Source organism: Simochromis diagramma, unplaced genomic scaffold (assembly GCF_900408965.1).
Source record: "Simochromis diagramma unplaced genomic scaffold, fSimDia1.1 OVJJ01000674.1, whole genome shotgun sequence".
Classification (NCBI taxonomy): Eukaryota; Metazoa; Chordata; class Actinopteri; order Cichliformes; family Cichlidae; genus Simochromis; species Simochromis diagramma.
The window spans coordinates 110,413-122,413 of NW_024387360.1; the positions used below are offsets into that span (position 1 = coordinate 110,413).

The window sequence follows — 12,001 nt, forward strand, 5'->3', positions numbered from 1 at the left end:
GTACGTCATTGTCATGAGACACTCTCAAAAACAAACACGGTTTAGTAATGCAGTAACGCAGCGTGGGAAAGTAACAGTAATCAAATTACTTTTTTGCAATCATGATCCCTTACATTACTCGTTACTTGAAAAAAGTAATCGGATTACTTGTAACACGTTACTGCCTATCTCTGCACCTAAGTATGTCATTGTTTTAATCCAGAGTTACTCATACAAGGTTATGTATTTGTGCCTAAGAAATGCTCCAGCTCCTCATATAAGTGAGGTAACACAGTAATACTTCAGTCTTTCATGGGTTCAGTGCTGTTAACTGTTTTTGAACAAACTTTATTTTCTGCCTTTGTTAACAAGTATTAACAAACTGTATTAACATTTATGGATTAACACATCTGTATGTGTGTAAAGCATGCCCCCCCCCCCGCCCACAGCCCCTTAGTGAGACAGAACAAACAAAAACCCTTTTCCCGTAAAGGCAAATCAAACAAGGCAAATAGAATAACATGGGGTAATACTGCTGGGTCCAGAGGGTCAGACATAATGACTCATTCTCAGCAATGTTACAGTTTAAAAACCAGACTAGAAATCCCTCCACACTCAGCAGTGTGACTGTCACTGCAGTTATTTCAGTGGGCTGAAGTTTGATCTGTGGTGTTTACCAAAGTGCAACAAAAGCTGTTTAACATGTTTCATTTTGAATTCTTACAGAAACATTGTGATTTTTGTCTTTTAAGCGTGTATAGCAGTCTGTGACATCACTGATGAATCCATCCGTTGTGTTTGAGCCTGTTATCACCCCACAAACGTTTGTTTAGTCTGTCCCGAGAAATAAGGTCAAAAACATGGCAGTCAGACATCCCACGCTGGCTACAGGGAGTTACACTTACTGTAGCTCCCAGTGATTTTAGAAAATGTCAGTAGTTACAGACTACAGGGGTGTATCCCAGCACTGGTGTTAAGACAAACATGGACACATACAGAATAGAAATAATATTTTGTAACAGCCGAATTAAACTCTGAGCTGATTTAGAAACATCACCTCGGAGCACTGTATTTTGTAAATGTGTACGTGATTGACTTTGTGGAGATCAGAGTACATGAGTGCGTTTCAAACACGTGGCTGTTACAGTGTATGTGGGTGGGGACGATCAGCCGATATTTAGCCGAAGCTGACACTGAGAACGATCACAACCAGTCATGGACCGTCTCTGGATCCTGAGCTGCACTCTGTGTGTCCTCCTGAGCTGGATGCATGTGGATCAAGCGGTGGCTGAACCGTGAGTTTGTCTTCAGCGTGTTTTTGTCTGTGTGAGTTGTTCACTGCAGTAACTGCTGTATGTGTGATGCTGTATGCAGCCAGTACCTGGTGGCCATTCCTGCAGTTATTGAAGCTGGAGCTGAGGCCAAATTCTGTGCAACTCTCCGACAGCCCAGTGGGACTCTGGTCATGACTGCCACTTTGATGTCCCGAGAGAAGAACACAACCTTATTCACGCATACGTCAAATGAGGCCTTTCAAACCTGTGTTCAGTTTGAGGTTGGCAACCAGCACTTTCACACACAAAATGCGTTTGTTAGTTTTTATTGTAAGCATTATAGGCTTTAATGACTATCTAAATATCCCACTGTCTCAGGCTCCTTTGGTACGAAAGGAGGTGCAACATTTTCAGGTGGAGGTACGAGGAGACACATTTTACTCCAAACAAGTCAGAAAAGTGATGATCCGAGCGTCTGATCCCGTCACATTCATCCAAACAGACAAACCCATCTACCTCCCTGGACAAAAAGGTAACAATGTGCTGTTATGTTATATAAGACATGTAGTTCATTCAAATTCCAACATCATGAGCCAGCTGCTCCACCATCTCCAATTTGTGTAACAAGTTTTATTGTCCAAAATTTGGACACACATACAGTGATTGATGTGAAATGTTTGCTTCAAATAGCAAAATTTTTCAAGATATTTAATTTAATATTTAATACGGTCGATCGACCGAGATGTTTATTCGAAGTTTGAAATCCAACTCCATCTTTGAACATAACTACCGCATTTTCCAGACTATAATGCGCACTTAAAATCCTTTCTTTTTCTCAAAAATTGATCCGCCTTTTGTAAGGTATGAAGCCGCACAGCTTGATGGATTGTCGGAGCATTACGGCTAGAAGAGTCAGAAGCCTGGGTCCTAAACGCCGTATGTTCAAGTCCTAAAGTCAAACGAACACTGCAGCCTCACTGAGAGTTACAAACTGTCTAAATTCTTTCATGTTTAATAAAATGATCAGCCTTGCTGCTTTACCAGGTGTAACAATTAAGTTTAACATCCAGGCATCCATCAAAACATAATTTATTAAATTTAACAGAGTTAGAAGTTAGCAGGAAGTTAGCTCACTGGTTTTGCTAGCTACCTAATATAGCATGTTCTGAATGAGAGATTTCTGGATAAAAATAAAACATAAAGCTCTGCTATCACTTCCAACATTACTGAAGTTTGGCTAGCTGGTATATAATGATGTGCTACGTGATCACTAGCGACACAGCTATGTTAGCATAACATAAACACAGTGAAGCTGGAGGATGAACGCTAACTTTTTTTCCATTCGATAAACGTTCCCGATGGTTTTTGACGAATGCAATCACACGGAAAAATGCTTTAAATGGACCAAACTTCAGTCAGGAGAACAAATGAGATAATCCATCCACAATACCAGGTTAGTCATTATTATAAGATAAGATAACCTTTATTAGTCCCACACGTCAGAAATTTGTTTGGTTACAGCAGAAAGTGGACAGTGCACAGTTACATAGCATAAATTATAAGGCGTTTTATGCGCCTTATATTCCAGTACGCCTTATGTATAAAAACAGACCCGTTTCAGACACGTTCATCGTCAGTGCGCCTTATCGTCCGAAAAATATGGTATTTTAAAAAACAACAAAAGGAAAAAAAATCCCACAAGTTTCATATTTGAGCTCACACTAATGAAGAACTTCACATTACAAAAGACAGCTACTGACAGCGAATGGTATGCAGTTATTTCACAGTGATGATAAATAAAACATGCAGAATACTCAGAGTGCACAACTTTCCCCAAAGGGCAATGGCCATATTATATTTTCCATTTTGAGACCTGCTGCTGTGATGGAGACTTAGACAGTAATTCAGCTTAACTTTGTAATCGGGGACAGAGAGCACGAAATGAATCATGTCTGAGTAATGCCTCTTAGTTTATTTCAGAGTCAAATTCTTTTTATGTGAAAGTTTAACGGTTTTAATTTTTAAAACTTCACAATAAAATAAATATGTTTAAACATGGCTTTGGAATTCAAAGTACAAAATAGAATAGAATAGAATAGAATAGAATTCAACTTTATTGTCATTGCACATGCACAGGTACAGGGCAACGAAATGCAGTTTGCATCCATCCAGAAGTGCTTTAGTGATATAGATATATTACAATATATATTAGCAATAATATAGATATGTGAGTATATTACAGAAATGGGTCTATTATGTTATAATGTACACGGTATGAAGTATGTTGTGAATATTCTATAACTATAAGTATGTACAGGCTGTAGTGAGTACAAGCTATGTACAGGATATGAACAGGATATAAATATGAAAAACTATACAGAATATGAAATAAATAACTTTACAGAATCTGAGATATACAGCTATACAGAAATGGGAACTATGCAAGTTGTAAACAGTTGTAGGGTTAAAAATTATCGTATGTACAGAATGATTATTTACACAGAGCTATACAGTAGTGCAGTTAAGATAAGTGAGGGTGTAGATAGTTTCTACAGAGGCTATATAAAGTGCTAGTGGTTGTGAGTGGTGGTTCAGTCCATGTTATTATTGTGTGTTTGAGGGTACAGTTGTCCATTGTGGGTGTGTGTATGTTCAGTCCATGAGTTTAACGTGGGTCAGATGTCAGGAGGCAGAGTTCAGGAGTCTGACAGCTGTGGGGAAGAAGCTGTTCCGGTACCTGGTGGTCTTAGTCCGGAGGCTCCTGTGGTGCCTCCCAGAGGGCAGGAGGGTGAAGAGTCCATGTGATGGGTGACTGGGGTCTTTGATGATTTTCCCAGCCCTTTTCAGACACCGCTTCCTGTAGATGTCTTTTATGGCAGGAAGTGGTGCTCCAGCGATGCGCTGGGCAGTTTTCACGACCCTCTGCAACGCCTTCCGGTCCGAGGCAGAGCAGTTCCCGTACCAGACTGTTATACAGTTGGTCAGGATGCTCTCGATGGTGCAGCGATAGAAGTTCACCAGGATGTCTGAGGACAGGTGGTTCTTCCTCAGAGTCCTCAAGAAGAAGAGGCGCTGGTGAGCCTTCTTGACCAGCTTGGAGCAGTTGGTCGTCCAGGTGAGATCCTCGGAGATGTGGACTCCCAGGAACTTGAAGCTGCTCACACGCTCCACAGCCGTCCCCTTAATGTGGATGGCTGGATGTGGGTCAGCATTCCTCCTGTAGTCCACGATGAGCTCCTTGGTCTTCTCGGTGTTAAGCAGCAGGTTGTTTGTGTCGCACCACTCAGCCAGACGATCCACCTCCTCCCTGTAGGCGGAAACTTTCTGCAGCCATTAACAAACACCAGAACAAACACCCCGAGGCTGCTTTTATTGTTGCTGGCGACTTCAACCACACCAACTTAAAGACAGTCCTCCCCAGATTCCACCAACATGTCTCCTGCCACACCAGGGGAGACAAGACTTTAGACCATGTGTATTCCAACCTGGCTGGAGCCTACAAAGCCACACCCCTCCCCCACATTGGACAATCGGACCATCTCTCCCTGTTCCTCACACCTCGGTATTCACCACTCATCCAACGTGTGAAACCTGCTGTGAGGATAATTAAAGTGTGGCCAGAGGGGACAGACGCAGTGCTCCAGGACAGATTTAAAAACACAGACTGGAATATGTTCACCCACACAGACCTGGACCAGTACGCCTCATCTGTACTGGATTACATCTCCAAAACCACAGACAGTGTCACCACCCAGAAACGGATCACCATGTACCCCAACCAGAAGCCTTGGATGAACCGGGATGTTCGTCTCCTCCTGAAGGCCCGCAACACTGCCTTTAGGTCAGGAGATGCACACGCCTACAGCACAGCAAGGGCTAATCTAAAGAAGGGCATCAAAAAAGCCAAACACCATTACAAAAAGAAGGTAGAAGAACACTTCTCCAACTCCAAACCCCGACGCATGTGGCAAGGACTCCAGACCATCACAGACTACAGGACCACCAAACCCTCCCCCGCATCCTCTGATGTCTCCTTCCTCAACGAGCTCAACAACTTTTATGCTCGTTTTGAGCGAGGGAACCCCACAACCACAACCAAAGCAGACATGACGCCAGACCACCAACCTCTGACTCTCTCCCCCACCGATGTAGGAGCGGTGCTGAGCAGGATCTGCAGAAAGCAGAAAGAAAAAAAATCGTGAGGGAAGAATATGGAGGGCCTCGGGTGCCAAAATGTATTAAATACATAATTAAATAATAAATTAAATGTGTCATTAATTAAAATATAAATTAGCAATATCAGTTCAATTTCAATAAATTCTATATATATATGTCTCATACATGTCAGTCCATTATCTGAGATCTGTCTTGGCTTGCTGTGCAGGGTAACCAATCAGATCCACGTTTGATAAGTTGCAGTGACTTTGTTTTAAAGTACAAAGAGAGAAACAGAGGTAACCTCTCAATTCTTCTCAAAGTGAATTTCAGAGTCGTTGCGATGGATAATAAAATGCGACCTGCCAATCAGCTGGTGAGTTTTTGAACAGTATTATTAATAATGCTGTTTGCAATTTGGATGCAGTGATTCACACAACAGTTTCTTAACTCCACCTGTCTTTCTTCCTTTTTCTTTCAGTATGATGTCATTGAACTTCAGGTAAGAGGGCGCCTCTAGAAAAGGCTTTTCCTTCTCTTGCAAATGCATCAACACAACACTGAACACATGCAGTCAGACAGACTTGAAGGTTCCCTGCTCACTGCTTGCATACACACTGCTTCTGCAGTATTACTCCAAGTTACTGACAGTGCAAGCTTTAAAAACTGGACAAAGTGGGTTGCATGTATGTAATACACACCGTGCAGGGGTCTGTTCTGTCACTTGATGCCCCACATGTGAAAATAAAATGACAGTGATTAAATCAAATTAATAATTTTGATTTAATTACTCCACAAACACAGCCACAGCTTCCCTGTCATTACAGCTTAGGTTTCTTTATATCACTTAATTTTTTAAACATTTATAAACAAGTGCTTCACATCTAGAAGGGGACAAAGCTGGCTGCAGATGAAGACAGGACATCTTTATGTCCCCCTAAATTTATATTGTCCAGTTTTAGCTCTAATGTTGTTGAAAAGGAAAATAAAGAATCTGGTTGGTACTGTACTTACACCTGTGTAGTAGCTGTCACTGCCACCTGATTTAACAGGATCCTCACAGTAACAGGATTGGACAGTGGCTAAATGAAACATCCAATAGCAGAATACTGCAGCTTTCTTACTCCTTGGACACTGAGGCCCGTGAGGGACCGTACCAGATCATTGTGTCAGTGGGTGAGAGGAAAATATCTCACAACTTCAAAGTGGAGAAATATGGTAAGTCAGTCTTATTTATTCTTAAATTCTTTGTTGTAATGGAGTGCAAATGCTGACATTCATATTTCCCCCAGTTTTACCCAAATTTGACGTGACAGTAAATATATCTGAAGAAGTGAGTATTGGGCAGGAAGACATTGAAGCTAAAGTGTGTGCAAAGTAAGGAAAAGTTCTTTCAGGACAAATTGTGTGTTGTAAAATCTGGAGTTTGGACAGCAAATGACTCATAATGTTTACTTCTTTTTCTTAAACAGGTACACGTATGGACAGCCTGTACCAGGACGTGTTACAGTCAATGTGTGCAGACCTATTAATAAGTATAGAGGTTTTGGTATATCGGTGCACAGTGAGGATGATTTGGCCCTATGGCAGATGGGTGGCTCCTGCCACACAGAGACAAAGCAGGTACAGTTATGGCTTCATTTCTCTTTTTTCCCTGATACTTTGGGTACATTTAGGCCCCTGCATTAGCATTACAGCAAACGGGTTGCCTGCTCTACCCAGCTGAACTGGCGCCGTGTGTCCTCTTTACTTTTTTTCACTACATTTCATCATCTCGTACTTGTTTCATCCACGGATTTGAATTGTTAGTGATATCTCATCTTTCTTGGACGGACGTGTCAGCTCCAAAGGAGTGAAGTGGTGTTTGTTGTGCCTAAAAGGCTGCATAGGTTGTGTTGGTGTTTCTAATATCTGCTAGATGATTAGCTTTACTGGTAGGGCTAAAGCAAGTGGTGTGTCTCATCATGTCTGTCACACAAAAGAATACAACTTAATCTAAGACTAGAAATCAACTAGAAACAACTAGAAATCTAAGAACTTCAAAAATACTCTGATCAGACTGGGACACCTAAACAAGCTGAATGAATATACATGTTGCACCCTCAGAGAGACATGACTCCATTCTCCTTTTTCTTGCAACTTTATTCTCCTCAGTTCAGGGTTGGAGTTTACAGGCAGCATAGCATATCATCAGCAAAACATCGCTCCCTCACGACATCCTCATGACATCACACGTCTGAACTCTGACCTCCTGGAGCCAGTAAACTACAAGAATGAACTAGAAATGTGTCCAAAAACAAAACACAATTAAATAAGAATAGTCTTTAAAGATTTTCCCAACAATTCAGAAAAATGTAAGTTTTATAACTACTTTTAGAGCGCAACATACACACATCAAAGATTCAGCTCCTGTTAAAAGTTTGAACAATTTAGACTGATTTACTGAGTTACTGCTCAGTGTTGGGAAGGTTAAAGTGTATTCCACTACTATTTCTGTGTGTTTTATTACTGTTACTGAAGGTTACTCTCCACACCAACACCAACTGGATGTTTAAATCTTAATATAAATGAGTAACAGTAGGTGGACATTAGGTAAGGCTGCACTTTCTGCAGCGATCTCGTGTAGAAAACTATTCCTCGCGTATATAAAACAGGTCAGCGACTCCGAACCGTAGCAAAGGGACCTCTGGCTAATACGTCGGGTTTCATGTCGGGCTCGTAGCTGAAAACCAGCTTTACTTTGTTGTGTGGGTCAACTTTTTGAGAGACAGAGAGAGGCGTTGAAAGGCTGCTCCAACGGAGCTTATTGTTCCAGAGGAAAACACGAACACAGTGTACAGTCAAGTTTCAATACAGTGGCTTTCAAAAGTATTCGGCCTCCTTGAAGTTTTCCACATTTTGTCACATTACAGCCACAAACATGAAACAATTTGATTGGAATTCCACGTGAAAGACCAACACAAAGTGGTGCACACGTGGGAAGTGGAACAAAAATCATACATTATTACAAACATTTGTTACAAATAAATAACTGAAAAGTGGTGGAAATAGCTACAGTGGTTTACTGAAACATGCAAACACAAATGGAAATGCAACCTGAACTTCAAGCCCCGCTGTTGTTGGCGTTTGTTTTAGATTCAAAGAAGGAAATTTGGGAGTAAAAGATGGATCGACAATGGGATAAAAGTTCAAACTGGTTCTTTGCTAAGTTGTCTGCTATGTGTAGAAACAATAATCCCTTGAGGCAGGTGTCCTTGTTGTGGTTGGATGGTTCATAGGTCAACATAAAGTGCCTGATCGAACTGAACTGGAAATGAATGTAAAAGCTGCCAAAGTCTCAACACAAACTGCTCAAGCCCATTTTGAAATGGGCGATCGTGGCTCAAGAGTTGGGAGTTCGCCTTGTAATGGGAAGGTTGCCGGTTCGAGCCCCGGCTTGGTCAGTCTCGGTTGTTGTGTCCTTGGGCAAGACACTTCACCCGTTGCCTACTGGTGGTGGTCAGTGTCCGGCAGAACCGCCTCTGTCAGTGCGCCCCAGGGTGGCTGTGGCTACAATGTAGCTGCCATCACCAGTGTGTGAATGGGTGGATGACTGGATATGTAAAGCGCTTTGGGGTCCTTAGGGACTAGTAAAGCGCTATACAAATACAGGCCATTTACCATTTAAAAATTCCCAAGAAGGTTTGTTTAGTTGGAGGCCAACAAACAAACACACAAAAAGGTAGTGGGTGAAGAGGTTTTCACAGTACTGTATAACATATATATGGTAGTACTGAGATTTTAAGGATGTAAATGAGATGCTGCTGGGAAATTTAAACGATACAGTGGTTTTGTGAGGTGATACCATCATACTGCTATACAGGCCCAGCTCGACAGGATGTTTGGGATGTTGTGGAGGATACGGCGTCTGTGTTTTCCAAAAACAATTTCACATTCTGAATCATCTGGGCACAGAGCAGTTTTTGTCGTTTTAATTGAGCTTTTGCCCAGAAAAGAATGCAGCGTTTCCAGTTCACATTCACATTTGACTTCTTTGCGCAATGGAGCTTTAACCTGCGTTTGTGGCTGGCACGGTGAACTTTGTGCGCAGATATTGATTTGTGGAAGTGCTTCTGAGGCCATGCAGTGATCTGAGTGGCCGAATGGCGACAGTTTTTCATGCATTGCTGCCCGAGGACCTGGAGACTGCATCTGATAGTGGATTTCAGCCTTATCCTTTGCACGTTTTGATGACATTATGCGCTGCAGATGATGAGATATTCCCCGTCTTGATAATTTTACATTAATAAAATTATTCTGTCATTGTTCTACAATTTGTAGACACAGTCTGTTGCAGATTTGTAAACCTCCGCCCATCTGTATTTCTGAGAAACTCTGTCTCTCTATGATGATCTTTTGATACACATTTATCTGAATGATCTGTTGCCAGGTAACATAATCAGTTGCAAAATGTTCCTTCAGCTGTTTATGTTTAGTACAAATGACCCCTCCAGACGTTTGTCCCCCCACCCTGCATTTTTAAACCATATTGCTTGCATCAAATTCTAAATGACTCATCATAGTTTGAACTAGAGATGGACCGATCCGATATTACGTATCGGTATCGGTCTGATACTGACCTAAATTACTGGATCGGATATTGGAGAGAAATAAAAAATGTAATCCGATCCATTAAATATCAAAAAAGCACCTCACAAAAGTTGTGACACGGCGTAAATCGGCTCATAACCGAAGCATGTCGGAGCAGTGTGCATCACGTGATAGAGCGGCTGTGTGTATTTGTAGCCTCACCAGCATTTCATCTCCGAGAAAGTGATCCCAGAGAGAAGTAAAGCAAGTGTGTAAGTTCATCTCTGAATGTTTGTAAAGCATTCCAGCGTTAAGCTTAACAACCGATATATGGAGCGACTGCCTCCCTCCCTCTCCTGCTGCTACATGAAACTGATCAATGATCAGCTGATCGTCTCTCGTCTTTGTTTTTGGCCCACTTTGCACCAGAAAGAGGAAACCAGCGGCTGAACAGCAGCAGCACGTTTAAGCTTGATAAGCTGTTATTAGAATTTATTTAATTTTATTTAATATTACTTATCTTTAATATTATTTTATTTAATATTACTTTAATATTACTTTCTACACCAGGATCTTTTTCTACGCAGCTGACAGCTGGTAACTGTGCAGGGGCGGATCTAACAAAGTTTAGCCAGGGGGGCCGATAGGGCATGAACAGGGAAAGGGGGCACAAAGACATACTTTCCTTTCTTATTCTCTTGTAAAATGTCTAGCTTTTAATAAATAATTATCTGAATATTACACCCAAAGTTTTAATCTAAAAATGTATAGAAGTCCGTTACTGTATATAGTAACTGTTAAGTCTAATATGTCAGGTGTTGTGTGGAGGTGAGGAAGAAGGAACCCAAACGCAGGACTGGCAGGTAGGTGAAGGTTTATTATAGGGAGTGGGTGAACAGATGGTGAATGGACACTGACTGGCTAGACAACTGAACGGCTGACTGAACTGAGGGAACACACGGGAAGGACAACGTAACATCAATGACACGACAAAGAACTGGTGAAACCGAGGAACTTAAATACACAGGTTGAATGATGACAATGATTGGAAACAGGTGAGTACAGGGCTGAACATAATCTGACTAATGACACGAGAGACAAGCTGACACGGGGAAAAAACAGGAAGTGAGAACATTAATGTGGCGAACTAAACTGAACATGAACAAACTGATATCACTGGGTCAACGACCCAGGGACCCTGACAGTACCCCCCCCTGTCAACGGCCGAAAGAAAGGAAAACCAGACCAGGGCGGGCGGAGGGGGCCCAGGACGGAGGGACGGAGTTCAAACAGAGACAGTTCAGGCGGGCGGCCACGCGGCCAGTGGCTGAGCCCAAACAGTTCAGGCGGGCGGCCAAGTTGCCGGCAGTGACGCCGAAGTCGATCCGGTGGGTGGCCGCGTGGCCCGTGGCGGTCGAGATGAGACTGTTCCGGTGGGCGGCCGCGAGGAAGGCGAAGCTGAGGCCGAGGCCGGACCAGGCGAAGCAGACGCTGAGGCCGAGGCCGGACCAGGCGAAGCTGAGGCCGAGGCCGAGGCAGGGCCAGTAGGCGCGGAAGCCTCTGGCTGGAGACAGGCAGGGCCAGCGGGTGCGGAAGCCTCTGGCTGGAGACAGGCAGGGCCAGCGGGTGCGGAAGCCCCTGGCTGAGGAGCGGCCGGGCCAGCGGGTGCGGAAACCCCTGGCTGAGGAGCAGGAGAGCTCACAGCTGGCTCTGGGTGCTGTGGCTGCAGGTCCGGGAACTGAACAGGATGGTAGACGGGCGACTGGGAGACAGGAGGCGACTGGACTACAGACTGAGCAGGAGGCGACTGGACTACAGACTGAGCAGGAGGCGACTGGACTACAGACTGAGCAGGAGCAGACTGGACTGACTGGACTGCAGACTGGACTGACTGGACTACAGACTGGACCGGGGCAGACTGGACTGACTGGACTACAGACTGGACAGGGGCAGACTGGACTGACTGGACTACGGACTGGACTGGAGGGGACTGGAGGACAGGAGACGGAAGTACAGGGGGCTGG

General features: G+C 43.4%; 1 protein-coding gene across 1 annotated transcript in view; it reads left to right on the forward strand.

Annotated features, from left to right (window-relative positions):
- Positions 1-1,115: 1,115 nt before the first annotated feature.
- Positions 1,116-12,001, forward strand: part of LOC120718778 (alpha-2-macroglobulin-like) — a 32,595-nt gene continuing 21,709 nt past the window's right edge. The window contains exons 1-8 of the mRNA XM_040007487.1: positions 1,116-1,274; positions 1,354-1,534; positions 1,632-1,785; positions 5,732-5,784; positions 5,890-5,910; positions 6,461-6,626; positions 6,701-6,785; positions 6,881-7,031. Of these exons, the coding sequence (XP_039863421.1) occupies positions 1,195-1,274; positions 1,354-1,534; positions 1,632-1,785; positions 5,732-5,784; positions 5,890-5,910; positions 6,461-6,626; positions 6,701-6,785; positions 6,881-7,031 (891 nt within the window). The 5' untranslated portion in view covers positions 1,116-1,194. The remainder of the gene's footprint in view (positions 1,275-1,353; positions 1,535-1,631; positions 1,786-5,731; positions 5,785-5,889; positions 5,911-6,460; positions 6,627-6,700; positions 6,786-6,880; positions 7,032-12,001) is intronic.